This window comes from Hemicordylus capensis, chromosome 2 (genome assembly GCF_027244095.1).
Source record: "Hemicordylus capensis ecotype Gifberg chromosome 2, rHemCap1.1.pri, whole genome shotgun sequence".
Taxonomy (NCBI): domain Eukaryota; kingdom Metazoa; phylum Chordata; class Lepidosauria; order Squamata; family Cordylidae; genus Hemicordylus; species Hemicordylus capensis.
This window is the reverse complement of record NC_069658.1, coordinates 227,328,712-227,352,143: the sequence shown is the minus strand read 5'-3', so window position 1 is coordinate 227,352,143 and position 23,432 is coordinate 227,328,712. Positions and strand designations below refer to the sequence as shown.

Genomic DNA, 23,432 nt, shown 5'->3' with positions numbered 1-23,432 from the left:
CTGCTCATTCCCAGGTCTTCGCCTTGAAGAAAGCACACGTGGATACTAAAAGAGCCAGATAAACTAGAGACTGTGGCAGGTTCTTTTCCCCCGTGGGCTGCGGACTAAACCCTTCAATCTGGGAAAGTCACAAAATGGAGCAGACTTACCTCCCACCAACCCAATGCCTGCCCAAATACTTCCTCCCGCCCACGAGCGTTCTACCTCTTTGCCCCCGCCCCCCCGCCCCCTTGAGCTCTTTTGGGTGCTGCACTGTAGGAAAATGGGACAGACACCAGGAAAAATATTGAGGAGGCACAGCCTGGCAATTTGATCATTTCCCATGATGCTTTACCCTTCACATGATTATTGCACAATTTTGTATTTAAGCTCAATGAAAGGAAAGGTTTCTACCCATAATCTCTGAACATACAGGCTTGGATATATAACTCCTGTAACCAAGAGATTTCTAAAAGCTTGCAAGGGGCCAGAGAGGAGAATCCTCCGCAGACAGGAGCAGGGAAGCATTCAAGCAGAAAACAGACAGCGGGGATTGGGGAGGGTACTGCCCCAGCAGTCCCTGGGCATAGAACAACTCCCTGCCACCAGTCTTGAGTTCTTTTGACAAGTTCTGCACCCAATGGCGCAGTGGGGAAGTAACCTTCCTAGAGAACAGGAGGCTGTTGGTTTGGATCCCCTCTGGTGTGTTTCCCAGACTATGAGAAACTCCTTTATCGGGCAGCAGCAATATAGGAAGAAGCAGAAAGGCATCATCTCATACTGCACGGGGGGGAGGCAATGGTAAACCTCTCCTGTATTCTGCCAAGAAAATCACATTGCTCTGTGGTCGTGATGCATGACCTCCTTTCCTTTCGCACCCTGTCACTGGAGCCTCTTTCTCTCCGCATGACCAAAAGGTGGATTGGTAGCTTAGGCAAGTAGGCAATGGGTGAGGAAAAACCTATTTATACGTACTTAAAACGTATTTGTTTGGCCTGGCTTTCCAGGGTTTTTTTTAATCGGTTTTAATATTTTAACCCGGTTTCAGGGTTTTTAATTACTGCCATTGTTTAATTATTGTTTCAATTTTTTTTTTAAATTATTTGTTATATTATTTTAATTGTAAACCGCCTTGAGCCATTTGGAAGGGCAGTATACAAATCCAATCAAATAAATAAATAAATAAAACAATTGACAGAGACAGTATGGAAAGGTGCAGAAAACGTTAACTTGGTTCAAAAGCCTCTGAGTTTCAAAATAGTTCTGTAATATTAAGTAAAATTTTGTTTACAAATGCCAGGTAGTACAAAGAGCACAAGGAAAGCAAAGAATAACCCAGCCAAATAACTTATACAAACTAGACTCAACAACAGTCTCAAGAGGAGTGCAAAAGACGGCTTCTCCCAAGGCTTCTGTCCTTCCCCCAAAATAGGCCAGGCTCCTTCACTACTACCACTACGGAGTCCTTTCTGCCTCTCCAGTGCTGTAGCGATTTTCAGCTCTGTGATTTCAAGCACTCTGCTTCTGACCACCCCCATCAGCTTTCTCCTGCAGCCTGTTTGCCTCTCCACTGCTCCAACAGAGTCTTACCCCTAGTCAACTCTAATGCTAGCTTTAAACTCTTCCTCCAGCTATCACTAACTTTCTGCTGCAGGTAAGCCTCCTTTTACACTCTCTCGCTTTATCTCTCTCCCCTCCAGATTTGCTAAACAAACCAATTTTTAAAAACCTCAAGTCCTCTCAATCTTAAAAAAGATACAGCCAATCAAACCAAACCCTTTCTTCCTACCAAAAATTGAACAGCAGAACTCTTCCCCTGAACACAGGGAATAAACAATTGCAAGCATTATACCAACATTTGAAAAGCACAGAGTGGAGATAGAAACCTCATTCCTTCACCCCATACTTCCTTACCCAGCAAGGTGGCCCCACTGCTGTCCTCCTGGGGGATCTCCTTGGACAGAGGCCTCTGCCTGGTGCCTGATGGAGCCTTCTCGGCCTCAGGGAAGTCAGGGGCCGCTTCCGACAACAGTCCTTGCACCTGAGACAGACAGAAGAAGAGACTCCCAACAGGGAGCAGGGAGAGAGTGATTGTAAAGGGAAAGGTACATGAAAGGTACATGAAAGATGTAAATTCCACCTAGAAAGTTTTCTCCCTGCAAGAAAATGTGCCAATAACCAGGAGTCAAAGAGAAACTAGAAAGGTTGAGGTATGAAGTGGGGCGGGGGGGAGGGAGGTATCTCTTTCCTTGAAGGCCACATAACAAAGGCTTCGGTGCAGCATCCTTTGACCTGTCCCTAGTAAGTCCCCTCCCCTTGGCTTTCTCTTGAGTCCTCCCACCATGATTTTCATCCTTTTTCTTCTACAATACTCCCCAACCCCTTCCTCTTCCTTTCTAATCATCCATTTCAGGAGGTTTCTGGTTTCAAGGTCAACTTATGCTGGAAGGAAGAAAGAAAGAAAAAGATCCCTGCTTGCAACTTCAGAAGCTACTACCAAACATATGTAGACAAAAGTGAGCCAGGTTGACCAAAGATCTGGGCAACTGCAAAGATGCTCTTTTTACCTGCCCTGTTCCGAACTCCTGCAGGGAGCCAGTGGTGTGGTGGTTAGCGTGCTGGACTAGGACCGTGGAGACCGAGTTCAAATCCCCATTCAGCCATGAGGCTTGCTGGGTGACTCTGGGCCAGTCACTTCTCTCTCAGCCTAAACTACTTCACAGGGTGGTTGTGAAGGGAAACTTTACTATATAGTACACCTCTCTGGGCTCCTTGGAGGAAGAGCGGGATATAAAATGTTTTTGGTTTTTTTAATCAGTTTGGAACTGCATTGAATATCACTCCAAGTGAGCTCTTTGCTTTGCTGAGAAGGGAAAAGAAATCCCTCATCCAGGAAATCTGGGATGGGTGAACAGCTCTTGCTCCTCCAAGTCTGCCATCCCTCATCAGCAGCTGCCTTATATGCCTGCCTTTGTCCTCTCCCACCCACATCCGCCCCTCCCATGCCCACCTGGCGTTTCCCACCACCAGCCCTCCACGTAGCCCCTCCCTCCAAATGCACGTGGGACTCACCAGAGCCCTTCAGGGATGAGAAGACGGAAGTTAGTCACTTTCCGCCAACAGGAGAGGCGTGAAAGCCACGGCTCCTTTTTCACGGGGCTTTCACGAAGTTCCGTGTGAAAGCAGGAACATGGGAACTTTTTTTTTTTTTTTTGCTCCTTCAGGGATCGGCCTCCAGCTCCACGTCAAGAAAATGCACCAAACACAACCGGGAGAGGCATTTGCTGTGCAAAAGATCCTGCCTCACAATTTCCTTCCTCCCCGAGACACAGCAGGATAGGGCGATGAAATGGAGCGTCTGTGAGTGACGAACCCCTGAGGATAGCAATCCAAGATGAACCGGAAGGTCCTGCTGTGCATCTCTTGTCTTTTTCTACCTCTACGGTCTTTCTTCTGGGTTCAAAAGGGGGTCGGGGGCGGGGTTTGCAACTAGAAGAGAGAAAGTGCTCTCTTGGAACAGCTGGAGGAGGAGTACAAGTAGCAAAAGAAAAAAACTTATCGATCTTGGCATCAGCAGCAGCAGCAGCAGCTCAGCGGCGGTTCTCTTTTAATTCCGCTGCAAAGGGGAGCCCCGATTCTCTGGTTGTTTTCAAACCTTCTTGAGTCTCCTGCAAGCATCTCTCAGGGACCACCGAGCCAAGCTCCGAGATGTTGTGATCTCTCTTTCGTCTCCGGCATATAAAATGCGGGCTGGAGTCTGCACCTAATGGCCTTTGGAGCGCCCCCCCCCCCCCAATCTCCCTATGCGCACACACCGTGACACACGCATTATTTAATACATAGGTTCTTGAGGCGCTACGTACGCTTCCTAGCAGGGAAGAGCCGCTGGTTGCACTGAGTCAGATGCAGGGGGCGTGTTGGGGCAGTGAGTCGCGGCCCCTGATTGGGCATAGCCCGGGTTCTTTGAACCCGTTGGCCCAATAGTGGCTCCGCCCCGTGGCTAAAATCTGTGTGTCTGGCTCTTTCAGGGACGGAGTACGACAGCCAATGTTTTCAGGCCGGCAGGTCACGCTGGCTGAGGCCTTTTCCTCTTACCTTTCAGTTTCAGCTCACACCTCAAGCTGGCTAAGCTGATACAGTTTCAGTGCTTCATTTGTCCTGCCTCTCCTACGACTGACCCTGACCAGGATATTTTATCTAAGATTTTTATTTTATTATTCTTATTTCTTCAGTATATTTTTGTACACCACCCCAAAGGTCTTACAGAATTTGAAGGAAATCTGGGCCAAAAACGGTGTGGGAAACAAAAGCACTCTTATTTGCTTGGCAAGGGTTTGCCCAGTAAAGGAGTCATGGGCTTCCACCCCAAGTGCAACAGAAAAAACATGAAACATCACAGCACCTCTTCTGTCTTGCAGTTCCCATTGTCCTGAGTAAGCATGGGCAGGCTCACAGATTAGAAAAATCCCTCAGGAAAAAAGGTTCCCAAACAGTGTTCCCTTTAACAGGGATTCTCAGATGTTGACTACAACTTCCATAACCCCCCAAGGAAAAGCTATTGCATATGGGGATGCCGGGAGTTGTAGTCAACCTCTGGGAATCCCAGTTAGAGGGAATACTGTTCCCAACCTTTAACAACACATGAACCCCTTCTGCTGCAAACCTACAGCTCAGACTGACCCTTAGAGAGTTTTAGTATGTTAGTTACTCATTGGCATGACCCCCACCCATGGCCACGACCCACTGTCAAGGCTCTCTCTCCTTCAAGGGAAGGGTGATCTCCCCAACCATCCCCGGCGGCTCCCTCGCTCTCTCAAGCACAGGAGCTGCGCTGGTGGTAGCTGCATGCCGTCGTCGACCGTGCCTCTCCTCCTCCCTCAAATGGCGGCCATCCAGGGCCCCATCCCCCATTGTTAAGCCCTGCTGCTGCTCGAGGGGCCGGGGGTGCAATGCACGCTTGCCTGCTGGGCCTGGGCGGGCGGGCTGGGAAATCGTCCGTCCCATGTTACTGTGCCGGGGACGGGGATGGTTGGGGAGATCACCCTTCCCTTGAAGGAGAGGGAGCCTTGATGGTGGGTCGTGGGGAGGAGGAGAAGTGGGCGCGGCGCCAGCTCCCTCGCTCTCTTGGGCACACACACGACTGGAGGGGAGCTTCATTCTTGCCGCCGCCGCTGCGCCCGGCATCTCCCTGGGTCCCTCCCTTCCCCCCCAGAGGTCCCGCACGCGGCGCACGTGCGTCCCCGGCAGCCTGCCTTAGCCGGGCTTCCCTCGAGAAGAGCCACCGGTCGTCCCCCCCCGGGCTAGTCAGTGTGGAAAAACTTAAGATAGCCTGTCACTGCCGCCCGCCGCCGCCTCTCCCAGGCCCGGGTTACTGTAGGTGACGAGTGGGAAGGTCACCCGCCGCCCCCCACCCCAGCCGAGACTGAGACACCCGGAGCCCCAGAAGAAGCCAGCTAATTGCTCAAGAGTCAAGCGGCACACATCCCAAGTTTCTTCAACCACCCTCCTCCTCACCTGCTAGAATTAAAAGAATGAAAACTTCTACTTCACTAACAACCAACACAATCACACACCATGACCCAGCTCAGGCTGGGAAAGCAGGGCAGAACTTTGCGCTCGCTCTCTCTGTCTCTGTCTCCAGGGGCTAGGGGGAAAGGTAGGCTGTCTCTGCCAGAAGAGTGAGGGAAGAGAGAGAATGTATAATATTATTGTGCCTCAGGAGGAGGAAGAGAAGCAGGCAGTTATGTGAGCCAACCTTTTAAAAAAGAATGAGCTGTCTAATGTGCCTTGGTGTATTTAGAGTCTTAGAAGCAAACAACAGAACAGAAGAAACTCTATGTGCTAAGTCCATTACCTGCTACAGAGACAAGAGCCCTAGCAAAGTAATTAGAGCACCTCCACTCTCAGCCACAAAATTATTAAACTGTGTCACAAGGAAAGGAGAATTGACTATCCAGCTCAAACCTAACACCAAGCCCCTGGGTTGTCCCCACTATAGCCCTTTTTACGCCCAAATAGTTATTTGGAAATGACCAAAGAGAAATAAATTTGGACTGATGTGACTTCTAAGCACATATTTCTATTTTAGGTCGATTTAGGCCAGCTTTGGTGCAGGAAACCATAGATCCCCCCTTGGGTCAAGAGAAGTCCAAGCTGCAGTTTAAAAAACTTTGCTCTTCTTGATCTCTAGTTGTAATTCTAAAAAAGCAGGGATTCCCAGAAAACTCCACTGAAGAAAATTTTTGTGGAGGATCAGTAAAAGCAAGGAAGGTGCAGTTATAATTTTCAGGTAGAGCCATAATTTGTAAATTAAAAGATTTCTTAATTAACAAGTTTGACTTGTATTTTTGAGCTGATATGGTAAAGTTATCTGAAAGATGGCTGTCAGATGTTTGGATGGGGCGGGTGGGGGCGCAATTTCAGTGCTTGCCCTAGGCGCCATTTCCCCTAGATATACCCCTGCTTACAGTGCTCACACTTCTAGTCTCCCTTTCATATGCAACCAGGGCAGACCCTGCTAGTCTAAGGAACAAGTCATGCTTGCTTCCACAAGACCAGCTCTTTCTCCTCAATGTAGTACCGAGACCACTGGTGATATCCCCCCACCCCATCCAGAATTAATGTCACAGCTATTGTGATAGAGGATGCACAGAGGGTTTGCGGAGATAAAGAGTTTCTCATGAGTAATGGGACAAACTTTCTTCTCTCATTGATTTCACTAAGATTACTTATAAGCAAAATTTGGATGCAAGTTAGTGAGTGGAGTAGCCAGTCTCATAAATGCAACATTCAAATATTCGTGTGCACACACACCCTCTACAAGTTTAAGTCTTACAATTTGGGAGATAAGCTATTACTGTCACAGGGACACATCCACACTAAGTTACTCATAAGCAGTTTTATTGGGATGGGACAATTTTTTTATCCTATTAATCTCAGTGGGAGTACAAAGTGCTAGTTTTCTGAAGCCTGTCAGTCCAGCTGAGGGTCTCCGTCAGACATACCAGGTCAGCATGCTCACCCACACTCAAATCATGGATGAGAGATGTTTTACCATTTACTGACCTGGCATTCAGCAGCAGCACCCTAATCCTAGAGGGAGTGTTTCCAGAGCTCGCTGGGGCTGCAGGACTGAGAGACAAGTCGGAAAAAGAAACAGATCTCAGCTGGCTGGACCATTTCGGCCTGCTCAACTACCACTGCCATATTTCCCTCTTCTAAGTTCCCACTACCTAAGAAATCACCCTCCCCGACCCTCCCCAATCTTCCACTCTCCCAGACGCATTCCTCACCCAACTACCCCAGCTTCTATGTGTCCTCAGCACCCAGCCCAAACTCCCTTGATCAAGCAAGAACAACCCACAGCCATGCAGCAAGCTCTCCCCCAGGAATGCTCACTCACACCAGTCCTGGGCCTAGCGGAGCACTCTGACTGCCCACCCAAATTTAATTTAATTTAATTATTTATATCCTGCTCTTCCTCCAAGGAGCCCAGGGTGGTGTACTACATACTTAGGTTTCTCCTCACAACAACCCTGTGAAGTAGGTTAGGCTGAGAGAGAAGTGACTGGCCCAGAGTCACCCAGCTAGTCTCATGGCTGAATGGGGATTTGAACTCGGGTCTCACCGATCCTAGTCCAGCACTCTAACCACTACACCACGTTGGCTCACACCAGTCCTGGGCCTAGCGGACTACTCTGACTGCCCACCCAAATATCAGCCTCTGAGCTGAAGGACGCGGAGGTAACTGAAATAGGGCTTCCTAGATGAGGTTCTGAGATCATGGACAATCAGGAGGGAGGGGGAGAGAAGACACACCACACATAACTGTAGTTTTAAAAACTTTATTGAGTCAAATTCTCATGGGTCCCTTCAGTTTCATATTTCCATAGATATTAGGAACTCATTATTCTGCTTTGATCACAACAACCTGGAGATTATAATTTCCATAGTTCTTTCAGTCCGCTTCTTAAGAGGGATGTGCATGAACCGGTTCGGTGGTTCATTCCTGGACAGCCGAACTGGTTTGAAAGACTGACGTTCAAGCCGATTTGAAGGTGTGTGTGTGTGTGGGGGGGGATAGCTTTAAGGAGCAGGAAGAGTGCTCTTACCACCCCAACATGTTTCCCCCGCCAGGGCTGTCTTTAAAACCGCTGGCATGGGGCGGCAAGCACAATACCAGAAGTTGCTGGTGCCTAGCATTTATATGGTTTCTTCCCAGTATGGTTTCTTTTATGTCTAGCAAGGTTTCCGCTCTGATTGAAGCTCTTTCCACACTCCAAGCATTTATATGGTTTTTCTCCAGTATGGGTTCTTTGATGCCTAGAAAGAGTTGCACTGTCACTGAAGATCTTTCCACACTCCAAGCACATATATCGTTTTTCTCCAGTGTGGGCTCTTTGATGGCTAGTAAGTTTTCTGTTCTCACTGAAGCTCATTCCACACTTCAAGCACTTATATGGTTTCTCCCCAGTATGGGCTCTTTGATGGCTAGTAAGATATGCACTCCGACTGAAGCTCTTTCCACACTCCAAACATTTATATGGTTTGACTCCAGTATGGCTTCCTTGATGCCTAGTAAGTTTTATGTTCTCACTGAAGCTCTTTCCACACTCCAAGCATTTATATGGTTTCTCTCCAGTATGGGCTCTTTGATGCCGAGTAAGAGTTGCACTGTGACTGAAGCTCTTTCCACACTCCAAGCATTTATATGGTTTCTCCCCAGTATGGGCTCTTTGATGGCTAGTAAGATTTCCACTTCGACTGAAGCTCTTTCCACACTCAAAACATTTATATGGTTTTTCTCCGGTATGGGTTCTTTGATGCCTAGTAAGATATTGACTCCGACTGAAACTTTTTCCACACTCCAAGCATTGATATGGTTTCTCTCCAGTATGGGTTCTTTGATGCCTGGTAAGCGTTGCACTGTCACTGAAGCTCTTTCCACACTCAAAGCACGTATATGGTTTCTCCCCAGTATGGGCTCTTCGATGCCTAGTAAGTTTTCCCCTCTCACTGAAACTCTTTCCACATTTCAAGCATTTATATGGTTTCTCTCTTGTGTGCTTTTCTCGCTGAGGTTGAAAGCTTAGTTCAGAAAAGAAGCTTTTCCTTCTCAGAGAGCACATTCTCTTTTCTGTTTCTTTCCCCATTATTTTTTGGACTCCAATATTATGGACTTCGCCATGATGAGATCCATTCCTGTTCTTCTGTTTTGCTTTAGTCTTCATTCTCTGTTTTTTCCTCTCTTTCCAGCTGGCACCACCCAACAATCCTCCCTTGCAAACTCCCTCCTTGTTCAATTCCCCACTGTCATCTGCTGGAATGAAGAGAGAAAATGGGTCAGATCCTGCGATGGAAATGAAGCCTCCAATCACTGACCAACCCCCACTTAATGTGTTCTTTTGAGGGAAGAAAAAGAAAGCCAGACTGCTCTGCGTTACCAAGACATGGGCGGATGTAGCAGGCAGAGAGTTCTAGCTGTCACCATCCAGATTCTCAACCCAGCTGAAACACAGGCTCTATGGGTGTGTGGGTAGGGGGTCACAGGATTTCAAGTCCAAATGCTTCTGATGTCTGAAATAAGTATACCGATTCAACTCTATCAAATGCTTTCTCAGCATCTAGAAACACAAAAGCTCCCTCTTGGTTGTCAAGATGAGACTCTTTGAAGAAGAGGGGCCAATGCTGATCGGAACTAATTTTATCCCAATTACTGCCTCTTATCTTGAAACAAACACCCCATCAGTACCATTACATAATACCCAGTACCATTAATTAATACATAAGTACCATAATAACCAGGTCTAGATTGGGCAGGTGATAAACACGGGTTCTTTTCTACATAGCTTTTATTGTCCCCAAAAGTCTAATAAATTTAAATTTCTTGTTTCTGTGTTTAACCAATGTTTTACTTTTGGTTTTATCTGGTTGTAAACCGCCCAGGGACATAAGTTTTGGGCGGTATAGAAATACGTGAAATAAAATAAAATAAATCAATAATAAATAATATAAACGTTATGATACAAAGGTTTGGTAGCATAGGCTCTTCATGGAAAAGAAAATCAATTCTACATTGAAAAAGGCTTGCATTAAAAAGAAAAGAAAAAGGACCTGTCCTTACAGAAAAAGGTTTGCATTAAAAGAAATGCATAGATAAAAACAGCCCTGTTGGACCAGGCCCAAGGCCTATCTAGTCCACCATCCTGTTTCACACTGTGGCCCACCAGATGACTCTGAGTAGCCCACAGGCAAGAAGTATGTGCATGCCCTCTCTCCTGCTGTTGCTCCCCTGCAACTGGGATGGAGAGGCATCGTGCCTCTGAGGCTGGATGTGGCCCATAGCCACCAGACTAGTAGCCATTGATAGACCTGTCCTCCATGCATATGTCTAAGCCTCTTTTAAAGACATCCAAGCTGGTGGCCATCACCACATCCCATGGCAAGGAATTCCATAGATGAGAAAAATTTCTCTCTGTCCACCCTCTCCACTATATGCATCATTTTATACACATCGATCATGTCTCCCCTTAGTGGCTTCTTTTCCAAACTAAAAAGGCCCAGATGCTGTAGCCTAGTCTCATAATGAAGGTGCTCCAGGCCCCTGATGATCTTGGTTGCCCTTTTCTGCACCTTTCCCAGTTCTACAATATCCTTAAGATACGGTGACCAAATCTCTATGCAGTACTCCAGATGTGGCCGCACCACAGATTTGTAAAAAGGCATTATAATGTTTCCATTTTACTTTCAATCCCCTTCCTAATGATCCCTAGCATCGAATTGATCTTTCCTGATCTGTACACTGGTACAGTCATTCATGCATTATGTTGAACACAGATACATCAGTACCCTTCCTATCCGTACCATGCACTTGAGGAGTCTGTACTCAACTTCACGTTTAACATGAATGCACATCTATTTTAAAAATGCATATTCTAGATGAAGAGTACCTATACTGTATGACTAAGAACTACTGTATTATAAAGCTAAGATGGAAAGACAGTTTTATCCTCCAACCAGAATCACACACAAAAAAGAACACCTTAGGAAGGATACTAGTTCCAGTCACTTTTGATACTCATTCCTACGCCATCCAACAGAATATTAAAAAGCATTGGTTTTTATTACACGATATTCCAAAATGAAATGACCCACCTATGTTTGCTCAGAAACTAAGCCCTAACTTTAGAGATATGTTGGTTCACAGTAGCACGGAAATAAGGAAAAGGTCAAGAATAATACATTAAATGGGACTACAGCGACAGGACATTTCCCGTGTGGAAATGGTTCTGTTTGTAGCGTGTCAAATTCAAGAAGGTCAAGAATCCTCAGAACTAGGACTGTGCATGAAACCGGATTACCCAATTCGGTTCAAATCCCAACCAGACTCAAACAGAGCCAGCATGTTCGGTTTTGTGCCCCTGAACACAGCTCCCCACCCCCATCCCGGCTCAAATTCAAGACGGTTCAGGGATTCTAAAGTTGTTTTTTTTTTAAGTGCACAACACTCACTGCTGGGTCTGGCGGCATGGCAGGCGGTGCTGCTGCTGCGGTGCATTTCCTGCTGTTTCCTTCCCCTGGTCTTCTTAGGGCCATTTTGTCCTGTTTTCGGGCTGTTCTGGCACTTTCTCCGGTGACAGTGGCCATTTTTGAGGTTGTCATGCATGCGCCCCGGCATGGGACCAGGGAGAGGGAAATGGCAGACTTCCTCTGCGGCCACACACCCCAAGGGTGAATATTTATTTATTTAATTAATTTTAAAAAAGAATCCCCAAGCCAGCCCCAAGCTGTCCGGGGAGCGAGGCAGGCTGTATCAGCTTGAACTTGGGCCGAACCGAGTCAGACCAATTCAATAGCGAATTATGTGTCCTGTACAATGTCCCTGCACATTGTTGGATGTGGGCCAAACTAGGAACATTAAAATTTTGATTATTGAACATAAGAGTTGTATAAGGAAGACACTCTTGGTCAAACACTTGAACCATGAAGCAGAGGATATAAGGTTCTGGTGTGTAGAAAAAACTTGGAAGCACAAGGATAATATCCTTGTCTATTGTATATCCTGTTATAATATCCTTGTATAATATAGCAATACTAGCTGACCCGTGCGGCCGCCGCCGCCCTGCGGGGGCCGAGTACAGCCGCCGCCGCCTCGCCTCCGCGGCCGGGCCCGGCCGGTCCCGCCGCCTCGCCTCCGCGGCCGGGCCAGTCCCACCGCCTCGCTTCCGCGGCCGGGCCCGGCCAGGCCAGGCTACCTCTCTCTCTCCTCCCGCCCCCCGTCTCCGGCGGGGCAGAGTGCGGCCGCCGCCGCCAGCAGGCCTGGCCGGCCCCAGAGTACCGCCATCAGGCCCGCCGCCTCGCTGGGCCCCGCCGCCTTGCCCCGCCTCGCTGGGCCCGCCACCACAGCCTGGCCCGCCGCCATCGCGCTAGGCCCGCCGCCTCGCCCCGGGGCCGCCGCCACCTTGCTGGGCCCACCGCCTCGCTGGGCTCCGCCGCCGCAGCCCTGGGCCCGCCGCCTTGCCTCCGCAGCCGCCCAGCAAGCGAATTCTCCTGGGTGTGCTGCCAGCCAATCAGCTGGGCTGCCGGGACGCATTTCTCCTGGGCACACCCAGGAGAATTATATATATAGATATTGCTGCGTCAAACATTTCTGGATCCACACAGTTAAAACTTAGACCACATTTTGATTAAATGAGGTTAATTGGATTTAGAATGCATATGTAGAGTTCTGGCCATTGCTGGAGATCTGTTGAGATGCATGATAATTATGGAGATGCATTATAAGTTAGAAATTTGGAAACCCTTTGGAAACCTGGATCCCTATTTAGCTTCAGATAAACTCGGTATTCATATGGTTTATGGATTGGTCTTTTTATGCAGGGGCACACCAAGGTCCAATAGCAGCCCAGACCTGAGGGCTTCGGAGGTCCTCCCACGTCGTCCCCGCCACAAGGCTCACCTTTTTTTTTTAAAGTCTTGCTGCTGCCCCGCCACTGCTCCTGTCTCTGGGTAGGGGGGCTCCAATGATCAGGGGCTCCCTAGAGCCCCACCACCACCCCTCGCCCATCCCACTGCAGGCCCTCTCCAATATTTGCCATCTTCACTGCCGGGGGAGCTACGAGTGGTGGAGGACCCCCACGCAGTGGAAGCAGCCTGTACAGCGAGCACGCCTGCGCAGCGTGTATATGGAACGTTGAATGTCGTGACATCGCCAGCATGCGACGTTCCATATTCACACTGTGCAGGTGCACCTGCCGGACAGGCTCCCACTGCAAGAACACGCCTGCCCCCCCAAATTCGGTGAGCTTCCAGGAGGCCATGGATCAGGTCCCCGAAGTCCGTGGCTAAATCTGCCTGTGTTTTTATGCATAGATATGCACTGTTTATATCAGAGCACCCAAGAATCAGTTATATAGACTTCCCTTGGGAATAATCCTTTTGAGCCTGCAGCATTTCATTTGAGTGAGGTTTTTAAGTACTTCCAGAAAGAGATTTTGTATATCATAGGCCTCACAAGGCCCAGGTGGCCCAAACACCTGAGGTATCTTTAGAGTCTATAAACTGAATGCATGACTAGAAGAGACACCACCGAGAGAGGAGATTCACAGCTGGTTTGAAGTAGGCCCAAATGCTGAATGTTTACGAAGTATGTTTATATCCTTTTATAGGTTTTGAAATTCTGTATATTTTAGAAAATGGGTGAATCCATTATTTGGATATATGGATTAATTAATTATTGTTCCATAGCAAATGTTTACATACCAACCCATTGTTGAGGTAACAATAGATATTGGAGGTGGATATAGCTCTCAGTTGAGGGGAGGACCACCCTAAAGGAGGTTTGTAAACGCAGATTGGTGTATATATTTGTATTACGTAGAATCATTACATAGGAACACAAAGAGTATGATTCTTTAGTACTAATAGCACTGGCGAAGACTACCGTGGTTGAAACATTTTTGGTGTAGGACATTTATCTGGAAAAGTCCCTCCTTGGGCTGTGCCTTGCCATGAGCAGAAAAGCAGCCCGTGGAACAATTCACTCCACGCGGTGGATATAGAAGCTTGTAAACTCCTGGGTAACTCGGGACTCCCATTGGAATACCCCTTTTGTAACATATACTTCATATTTTATAGATCGTGTGTGTGTGTTTGTGTGTGACTAAGTAATGACTTTTTCGCCTTGGAGAGTATATATTTTTTGTTGTCTAGGAATATATTATCTGGATTTATACAGGTTTTATTTAGATAATATGTTATCTACCCTTTATGAAGCAAGTATACAGATTGGTGATTCCAGATAGTTGCCAAATCTGCCATTCTGTGGGCTCCCAGAAGCCTCTCTGCTTATGTCAGACTACAGGATTGTAATTCTAACATGCTCAGGTGCCTCACAGGATCGTGGGCTCCCCTCATTTGTTGGCATATATGGGGACAGGGCACTTAGCAGGCAGTGGAACAGTTGCCCGTCCATTCAGTCCATCTATATACAGGTGGTGCTTGGCCATTCATATCATTGTGTTATATTCAAGCACAGAAAACAAAGAAATTGGATCCATTTGAGATCCACTGCAATTTCCCTCTTTGGGAAAGGAGAGCAACTGGAATTTTGCCTCAGGACATGTTTTGGGCTATCAGTGGCCCTAGTTTCATGAACCAGTGTGCTTCCCTTGGTCTCTGGAGTCACCCATCGTCTGGGCACCAGACTTGGCACCTGCCGTAACATCAGACAGTGTCTTGCTCTTCGCGCCATTTCTGGGCTCTCCCTATACCTGCTTCTTCTCTCTTAAGTCCCAAAGCCTGTTTCTCTGAGCCTTCTTCCTCTAGCCAGTCTGATCTCATTCAAATCCAAGCTTTAAAAAAAAAGCATCTCTGCAAGCGATCTAGTTAATCTCCTGAGCCGCCCTGAGCCTTTTGGAAGGGCAATATAAAATTTTTAATAATAAGTAATAAATAAATAATAAATAAATTGCTGTAACATATTTTAGTAATATTGCCTTAACCAAACATTTCTTTCCTCCCGCCAATAAAACCTTATTATTGTTCAAATTCAACCAACTCTCTGTCAGTTCATTTCCCCAGTAAGAGAACTTTGCACAAATTTATTCTGATGCGGAATTTCTCCACCCCATCTCGCTAATGCCCCACACAAGTCTGAACACATTTAGGAGTGCTGCACCAGTCACCCCAGAACAGTTTTGTCAACAGTTTTAATGCCAAATGTAAATGTATTAACCATCAAAAGTAAAGGTATAATCATGTGTTTGTTTAGGGGGACTCTTTGCGTATCAGCATACTTTCTCCGAGACCCCACAATGTTTTGTATAGTCATGGTCGTTCACCCTAACACATGTATGAGTGTACAGACCGCTGTACGACATCATTTCTGAACCAAGCTTTTTACTCTTCCCTTTCAAGGAGTCTTACCCAGAGAGGCCACATTCCTCCTGTTCTCCTGCATGACTTCCCTGCACAGGGTTCTCTGGTCCAGATCCAGCAGAGCCCACTCCTCTTCCGTGAAATGCACAGCCACCTCCTCAAAGCTCACCTGGCCCTGCAAGAGAGGAAGGAAACATGCTCACCCTCACAGAAGACATAATGGTTCCTTCCTTGAAGCAGAATCCACAAGAGGCATTCAGGAAAAGTGCTGTGAGAAGGGCAGAGAATGTTCCCTGCAGGGTCATCAATTATATTTCTATGCGGTTTAAAGTATTTAAATTATATTTATGTGTGGTTCAAGTGGTTTAAATAGCAAAAAAACATAGCCGGAGGGTGTCCTGCCTCACAGGGGCTGCAACTAAAAGTACACAGTGGAGATACCAGCAGCCACCACTTGAAAAAGATGCTCTCCTGAGATGAAGAGGCACACTTACTTCAACCCTGCTCAATAATTGGAAGCCAACCATTTCAAAGGCGCCTGCTTGTCTCGTTTGCCAGATTCAAGCCATCACAAGATTCCAGGCTTCCTAGTCAGCAGCTTTGACAGAAGCCGAAGGAAGGAGGGCCGATTGAAGCCCTTGAGGGAGGTCCAAGTGGTTGTCTGTCTGCCCCACATTCTCCTTTCCCCAACAATCCCTCCCCTACCAGTTTCTGTTGTGCTGAAGCATCTTCCATCTCACCAGGAAGAAAGGATGGCTGAGAAGGCATTGGCAGCCTCATTCCAGCACCTGCAAAGAACACAAAAGTGACAGGAGGATACAGGAGAATAAGAGAGAGAGTTTGTGCGCGGTGGGGGAGGAGAAAGAGAAAATCAAGTGTCAAGTTAAACAATTTTCTTCATGTTGGCTTGTCAGACCCTTGGTCCAACTAGCTCAGTATTGTCTACCCAGACTGGCATAGGCTTCTCCAAGGCTGCAGGCAGGAGTCTCTCTCAGCCCCATTTTGAAGATGCTGCTAGGGAGGGAACTTGGAACTTATATACTCTTTCCAGAGCGGCTCCATCCCCTGAGGGGAATATCTTACAGTGCTCACACTTCTAGTCTCCCTTTCATATGTAACCAGGGTGGACCCTGCTTAGCTAAGGGGGGACAGACAATCCATGCTTGCTACCACCACACCAGCTATCCTCTCAAAATATTGATAACTGTCATAACACAATATATTGTATATTTAAATTGTGGGAGAAGCTGTAGAAAAGAGTCTGTACCCCAAAAAGACTCGGGGGAACATAAAAGCATGGCAAGGATTTCAGATGCTCTCCTTCTGTCAGGTGTATCAGACAGAAAAGAAGGCAATATATAAATATATATAAATGGGGGGAAATGCCCACTTGGGATGATTTTTCCCAAGTAAAGGTGGATTGGAGAGCCAGTCCTGCAGTAGTAAGCATGAATTGGTCCCTTCGCTCAGCAGAGCTCACTTTTCCTTGCATTTGGATGGGTGAAGACATGGGAGTCCTCTCTGCTGTGAGATATTCCCCTGGCTTTGGGGATGGGGTCCTAGCTCAGTGGGGGAGCATCTGCTTTCATGCCAAAGGTCCCAGGTTCAATCCTGGGCAGAATCACCAGGTAGGGCTGGGCAAGACTCCTAACTGAAATCTTGGCAAGCCACAGCCAGTCAGTGTAGAGAGTGCTGAGCGAGATGGACCAATGTTCTGACTCAGTATAAGGCAGCTTCCTATTTTCGATCACTACTGCTCATTCCCAGGTCTTCTCCTTGCAGAAAGTACATGTGGATACTAAAAGTGCCAGATAAACTAGAGACTGTGGCAGGTTGCTTTTCCTGAGGCCTGTGGACTAAATCCTTTAATCTGGGAAAGTCACACACTGGAGCAGACGCCTCCCCCCCCCCGTGTCTGCCCAAGTACTTCCTCCCATCCATGAACATTCTCACTCTTTGCGCCCCACCCCCACCCCCAGAGCTCTTTTGGGTGCTGCACTGTAGGAACCTGGGACTGTTTCGAAAAATATTGAGGAGGCACAGCCTGGCAAGTTGATCATTTCCCATGATGCTTTATCCTTCACATGATTTTTGCACAATTTTGTATTTAAGCTCAGTGAAAGGAAAGGTTTCTACCCATAATCTCTGAACATACAGGCTTGGATATATAACTCCGGTAACCAAGAGATTTCTAAAAGCTTGCAAGGGGCCAGAGAGGAGAATCCTCCGCAGACAGGAGCAGGGAAGCATTCAAGCAGACCACAGACAGCGGGGATTGGGGAGGGTATGGCCCCAGCAGGCCCTGGGCATAAAACAACTCACTACCACCAGGCAGAGTTCTTTTGACAGTTTCTACACCTAATGGTGCAGTGGGAAAGTAACCTTCCTAGAGAATAGGAGGCTGTTGGTTTGAATCCCTGCTGGTGTGTTTCCCAGACTATGAGAAACTCCTTTATCGGGCAACAGCAATATAGGAAGAGGCAGAAAGGCATCATCTCGTACTGCAGGGGGGGCGGGGGAGGCAATGGTAAACCCCTCCTGTATTCTGCCAAGAAAACCACATTGCTCTGTGGTCACCAGGAGTCGACGGCACAACCTTTTCTTTCCTTTCCCATCCTGTCACTGGAGCCTCTGTCTCTCCACGTGACCAAAAGGTGGATTGGTAACTTATGCATGTAATTTTTTAATTTTTTTTAAATTAAATTTTATATCCTGTTCTTCCTCCAACGAGCCCAGAGCCCATATACAACATACTTAGGCATGTAGGCATTGGGTGGGGGAAATAATTGACATAGATACTATGAAAGGTCCAGAAAACGTTTAATTGGCTCAAAATCCTCTGAGTTTCAAACCAGTTCCGTAACATGAAGTAAAATGTTGTTTACAAATGCCAGGTAGAACAAAAAGCACCAGTAAAGCAAAGAATAACCCAGCCAAATAATTAATACAAACTAGACTCAGCAACAGTCTCAAGAGGAGTGCAAATGATGGCTTCTCCTGAAATAGGGCAGGCTCTTTCACTACCACCACTACTGAGTCCTTTCTGCCTCTCCAGGGCTGCAGCGATTTTCAGCTCTGTGATTTCAAGCGCTCTGCTTTTGACTGCCCCGTCAGCTTTCTCCTGTGGCCTGCTTCCCTCTCCACTTCCCCAGCAGAGTGTCTCAGAGTCTTACCCCTAGTCAACTCCAACGCTAGCTTTAAACTCTTCCTCCAGCTATCACTAACTTTCTGCTGCAAGTAAGCCTCCTTTTACACTCTCTCTCTCCCCTCCAAATTTGCTAAACAAACCAACTTTTAAAAACCTCAAGTCCTCTCAATCTTAAAAAAGAATACAGCCAATCAAACCAAACGCTCTCTTCCCTCCAAAAACTGAACAGCAGAACTCTTCCCCTGCACAGCATCTTAAGACGGAACACAGGGAATAAACATTTGCATGCATAATGCCAAAACTGGAAAAGCACAGAGAGGAGGCAGAGGCCTCATTACTTCACCCCATACTTCCTTACCCAGCAAGGTGGCCCCACTGCTGTCCTCCTGCCTGGGGATCTCCTTGGACAGAGGCCTCTGCCTGGTGCCTGATGGAGCCTTCTCAGCCTCAGGGAAGTCCGTGGCCACTTCCAACAACAGTCCTTGCACCTGAGACAGAAAGGAGAGACTCCCAACAGGGAGCAGGAAGAAAGGCATTAGAAAGGGAACGGGGCAGGAAAGTCCCAGAGGAAACTGCCTCATACCAAGTCAGATCCTTGGCCCATTATGCATGGATTTCCATTCCATTCCATTCCAGGGTTTGGAAGGCTCTCCGGGCTGACATCCACTCCACTGTCTTTGACAGTTTTTAGGAATAAAATAAATATATGGCTCTTCACCCAGGCTTCTGAATGAAAGCATTGCTTTTGCAGTTGATGGTTTGTACTTTAAGTATTTTTATTTGGGTCTTTAAAAAGAAAATTTATTTTTATATTAGCTGTACTTTTGTATTTTATGTATTGTTTTAATTAATTATATTGTAAACCACTCTGAGATTATTTTAATGAAAAGCAGTAAATAAACCCAACAAAAAAGCAATAAATGTATATTCCTAAATCCTAAATCTAGCTCAGTATGATCTAATCTGACTGGCAGCGACGTCTTCTCCAAGTTTTCAGGCAGGAGGTTATCCCAGCCCTACATGGAGATGCCAGAGATTGAACTGGGGGCTTTCTGCATGCAATTAGATGCTCTGCCTCATCCCCAAGAAGGCCCCTAACCCACAAAGGGATTGAGGTGGGTGGATCATCTCCACGAGTGATTTCCAAGTTGCTCTCTGGGGCTTCCTTTAGGATCTCCTGGCTCACATTCTCAGTCCTTTGCTGCTCCCAAGATAAACTGCTCTCTCACCTGCTGTTCTTCCTGCCTCTTGTCCTCTGCCTGGCTCAGGAGGAAACCTTCTGCCAGGGCCACTGCCTGGGAACTGGTCTCAGCTCCGCACTCTTTGATCCAGCTCTCCATTTCCGGGGGCAGGATGGCCAGGAACTGCTCCAGGATCACCAGGTCCACGAGCTGAGCTTTCGTGTGACTTTCTGGCTCTAGCCACTGATGGCAAAGGCTGTGGAGTCGGCTGAAAACCTCTCGGGGGCCCTCGGCCTGCTGGTAGCAGAACTGCCTGAAGCGCAGGCGCTGGGCCTCTGAGCTCCTGAGGTCCTCAACCAGCATCTCCTCCTTGGTCCTTTCCCAGAGTTCCCCAGTGCTTCCCACCTGGTTGGTCTCAGGGCAGTCTCCTGCTTCGCAGCTAGCTGGGTCTTCCTTTCCCATCTTTCATTCGTGCTCCAAGGCAGCCTCCCAAGAAGAGCCAAAGTACCTCCTTGTTCTCTCCTGAGGGATGAAGATTTTAGTGATGTAAATTCCACCTAGATAATTTTCTCCCTATAAGAAAATGAAGCAGAAGCCAGGAGTCAAAGAGAAGCTAGAAAGGTTGTGGGGTGAAGGGGGGAGATCTCTTTCCTTGAGGGCCACATAACAAAGGCTTCAGTGCAGCATCCTTCCCTTTGACCTGCCCTTATTAAGTCCCTTCCCCCTTAAATCCTCCCCTTGGCTTTCTCTTATTAACATTGGGTCCCCAGATGTTTTTGGACTTCAACTCCCATAATCCCCAGCCCCAGTGGCCTTTCTTTGGGTATTCTGCGAACGGAAGTCCAATAACATCTGGGGACCCAACGTTGAGAATCCTTGCTCTTGAGTCCTCCCACCATGAATTTCATCCTTTTCCTTCTACAATACTCCCCAACCCCAGACTTCCTCTTCCTTTCTACTCCTCCATTTCAGGTGGTTTCTGGTTTCAGGGTCAACATATGCTGGAAGGAAGGAAGAAAAAGATCCCTGATTGCAACTGCTTGCAAAAAGATCCCTGCTTGCAACAAGCTACTACCAAACATATGTAGACAAAAGGGAGCCAGGTTGACCAAAGATCTGGGCAACTGCAAAGATGCTCTTTTTACCTGCCCTGTTCAGAACTCCTGCAGGGAGCCAGTGGTGTAGTGGTAAGAGTGCTGGACTAGGACCAGGGAGACCCGAGTTCAAATCCCCATTCAGCCACCCAGACTTGCTGGGTGACTCTGGGCCAGTCACTTCTCTCTCAGCCTAAACTACTTCACAGGGTGGTTGTGGGGAGAAACTTAACTATGTAGTACACCTCTCTGGGCTCCTTGGAGGAAGAGCGGGATATAAAATGTGTGGTGTTGTTTTTTAAAGATCAGTTTGAAACTGCATTGAACATCACTCCAAGAGAGCTCTTTGCTTTGCTGAGAAGAAGGGAAAAGAAATCCCTCATCCGGGAAATCTGGGATGGGTGAACAGCTCTTGCTCCTCCAAGTCTGGCCCCTCCCTCATCAGCAGCTGCCTTATATGCCTGCCTTTGTCCTCTCCCACCCACACCCCCCACTCCCATGCCCACCTGGCGTTTCCCAACACCAGCCCTCCCCGTAGCCCCTCTTGGATCCCTCTCCCCGCAAATGCACGTGGGACTCACCAGAACCCTTCAGGGATGGAGGAGGAGACGGGAGTCACTTTCCCCCAACAGGAGGGGCGTGAAAGCCTCGGCTCCTTTTTCACGGGGGTTTCACGAAGTTCCGCGTGAAAGCAGGACGTGGGGACTTTTTTCCTCCTTCAGGGGTTGGCCTCCAGCTCCACTCCAAGAAAGTGCACCAGACGCAAAGGGGAGAGGCATTTGCTGTGCAAAAGATCCTGCCACTTCCCACAATTCCCTTCCTCCCCGAGAGACACAGCAGGATGGACAGAGTGAAGAAATGGAGCGTCTCTGTGTGAGTGTGTGAGAGACAAACCACTAAAGATGGCAATCCAAGGTGGACCGGAAGTTTCTGCCTTTCCCCGGAAGTTCTTGTCTTTTTCTACCTCTATGGTTCTCCTTCTGGGTTCAAAACGGGGTCGGGGATTGAGGGCGGGGTTTGCAGCAGAAGGAGAGAAAGTGCTCTCTTGGAACCGCTGGAGGAGGAGTACAAGTAGTTAAAGAGAAAACTTATCGCTCTTGCCAGCAGCAGCAGCTCAGCGGCGCATCTCTTTTAATCCCCCTGCAAAGGGGAGCCCCGATTCTCTGGTTGTTTTCAAACCTTCTTGAGTCTCCTGCAAGCATCTCTCGGGGACCACCGAGCCAAGCTCCGGGATGTTGTGATGATCCCTCTCTCGTCTCCGCCTGATAAAATGCGAGCTCCTCCCGGGTGCGTGGAGCCGAGGTGCACCTTTGTAATTTTGGAGCCAGGACGTAATGGCCTTTCGGAGCGTCCCCGCTCCCCATCTCCCTGCACACACACAGGCATTATCTGACGCATGGGTTTTTGAGAGCCCAAACAGCACTACTAATTATTAAGTACTTCTACAAAGTGTTTTATCGCTGCTTCCCTCATGCACAAATACATCTTATGTAGATTTAACTACTAAAGCTTTATTCAGCAACAACTCCATTTTCTCCTTTCCCTTTCTAATTCCCCCTCTGCCCCTCCCCCATCCCTGTAGCGACAGGGACCTAACCTCTGGGACAAATATCCAAATAACAAAATACAAAAGAGTACTGGATGGAATACAACACAAAGCAAAAACACAACACAAAAATTCAGGACATTAAAAAAGGGCAATGACTAGAGAAAAGTCTCTCCTTCCTAAATTATCAGCTGACAGAGGAATCCCCTCACCAGTATGGACTAGTACAGAACCTCTGTCCAATAGCAAAGCAAAAATGTCAGGGCACACTTACACACTCCTCCTTGAAAAATACATTCACGTGCAAGGGAAATGTATTTTTTTAAATAAAATAAAGACACAGTGACTGGCTGGTTATTCAAAGAAAAATTAGAGCTTCTCAGAAAAAATACAAATCCGTTGACCTGCGTTTTCCTTGAATTCCATCTTAAATAAATCCTGAATTCTGCATTATGTCTGGTTGCTTCATAGGTGTCTATATTTATTTATTTTATTTACATTTATATTCCACTCTTCCAAGGAGCCCAGAGCAGCGTACATAGTTAAGTTTCTCTTCACAACAACCCTGTGAAGTAGGTTAGGCTGAGAGAGAAGTGACTGGCTCAGAGTCACCCAGCAAGTATTATGGCTGAATGAGGAGTTGAACTCAGGTCTCCCCGGTCCTAGTCCAGCACTCTAACCCCTACATCACGCTGGCTTTAAACCTTAGTACTAGTATCCTAAATTTTTCTACCTCCAAAGGAAGGAATCTTCCTCCAGAGGAGGGAATCCTTCCTCAAGAGAAAGGAAACCTTGGAATACAAATCTTTGTGAGTCAGGATCACTAGATGAATGGGATGATTCGATTTTGAAGGAACTGGAATGGAAAACCATTTAAGAAGATTAACAATTGACAAAACAAAGCCAGGCCACTTAAGTGCAAACATTGCTTAGGGTACCACAATATTAGAAAGCTGCTGTGGTGATCAGCCCTCCCCTTCCCTAAAGAGTGAACCCTGTCTTGTCTTTCAGGCAGACCTCTGGGAATCAGCCACTCTGCACATGGTGACCGAGACCTAGAGAGTCTGGCGGCAGGAAGTGAAGGGGGTCTTTGTTGTTCTCAGAAG

At 47.4% G+C, this 23,432-nt stretch overlaps 1 protein-coding gene across 3 annotated transcripts in view; it reads right to left on the bottom strand.

The window, feature by feature from the left end:
- LOC128341997 (zinc finger protein 420-like) overlaps window positions 1-21,785 on the bottom strand; it is a 34,952-nt gene extending 13,167 nt beyond the window's left edge. For 2 of the 3 annotated variants that reach the window (XM_053288765.1, XM_053288766.1), the window contains exons 1-2: window positions 3,052-3,755; window positions 1,894-2,020 (exon numbers count right to left, since the gene is read on the bottom strand). Coding sequence is in view for 1 of the 3 variants with exons in the window: in XM_053288767.1 (XP_053144742.1) it covers window positions 8,209-9,298; window positions 15,406-15,532; window positions 16,063-16,145; window positions 18,864-18,993; window positions 19,735-20,148 (1,844 nt within the window). In the remaining 2 variants the exon portion in view is untranslated. Of the gene's footprint in view, window positions 1-1,893; window positions 2,021-3,051; window positions 3,756-8,208; window positions 9,299-15,405; window positions 15,533-16,062; window positions 16,146-18,863; window positions 18,994-19,734; window positions 20,260-21,361 lie in introns of those variants that run through there. The other variant, XM_053288767.1, reaches the window with a different exon arrangement.
- Between the last annotated feature and the right edge of the window lie 1,647 nt (window positions 21,786-23,432).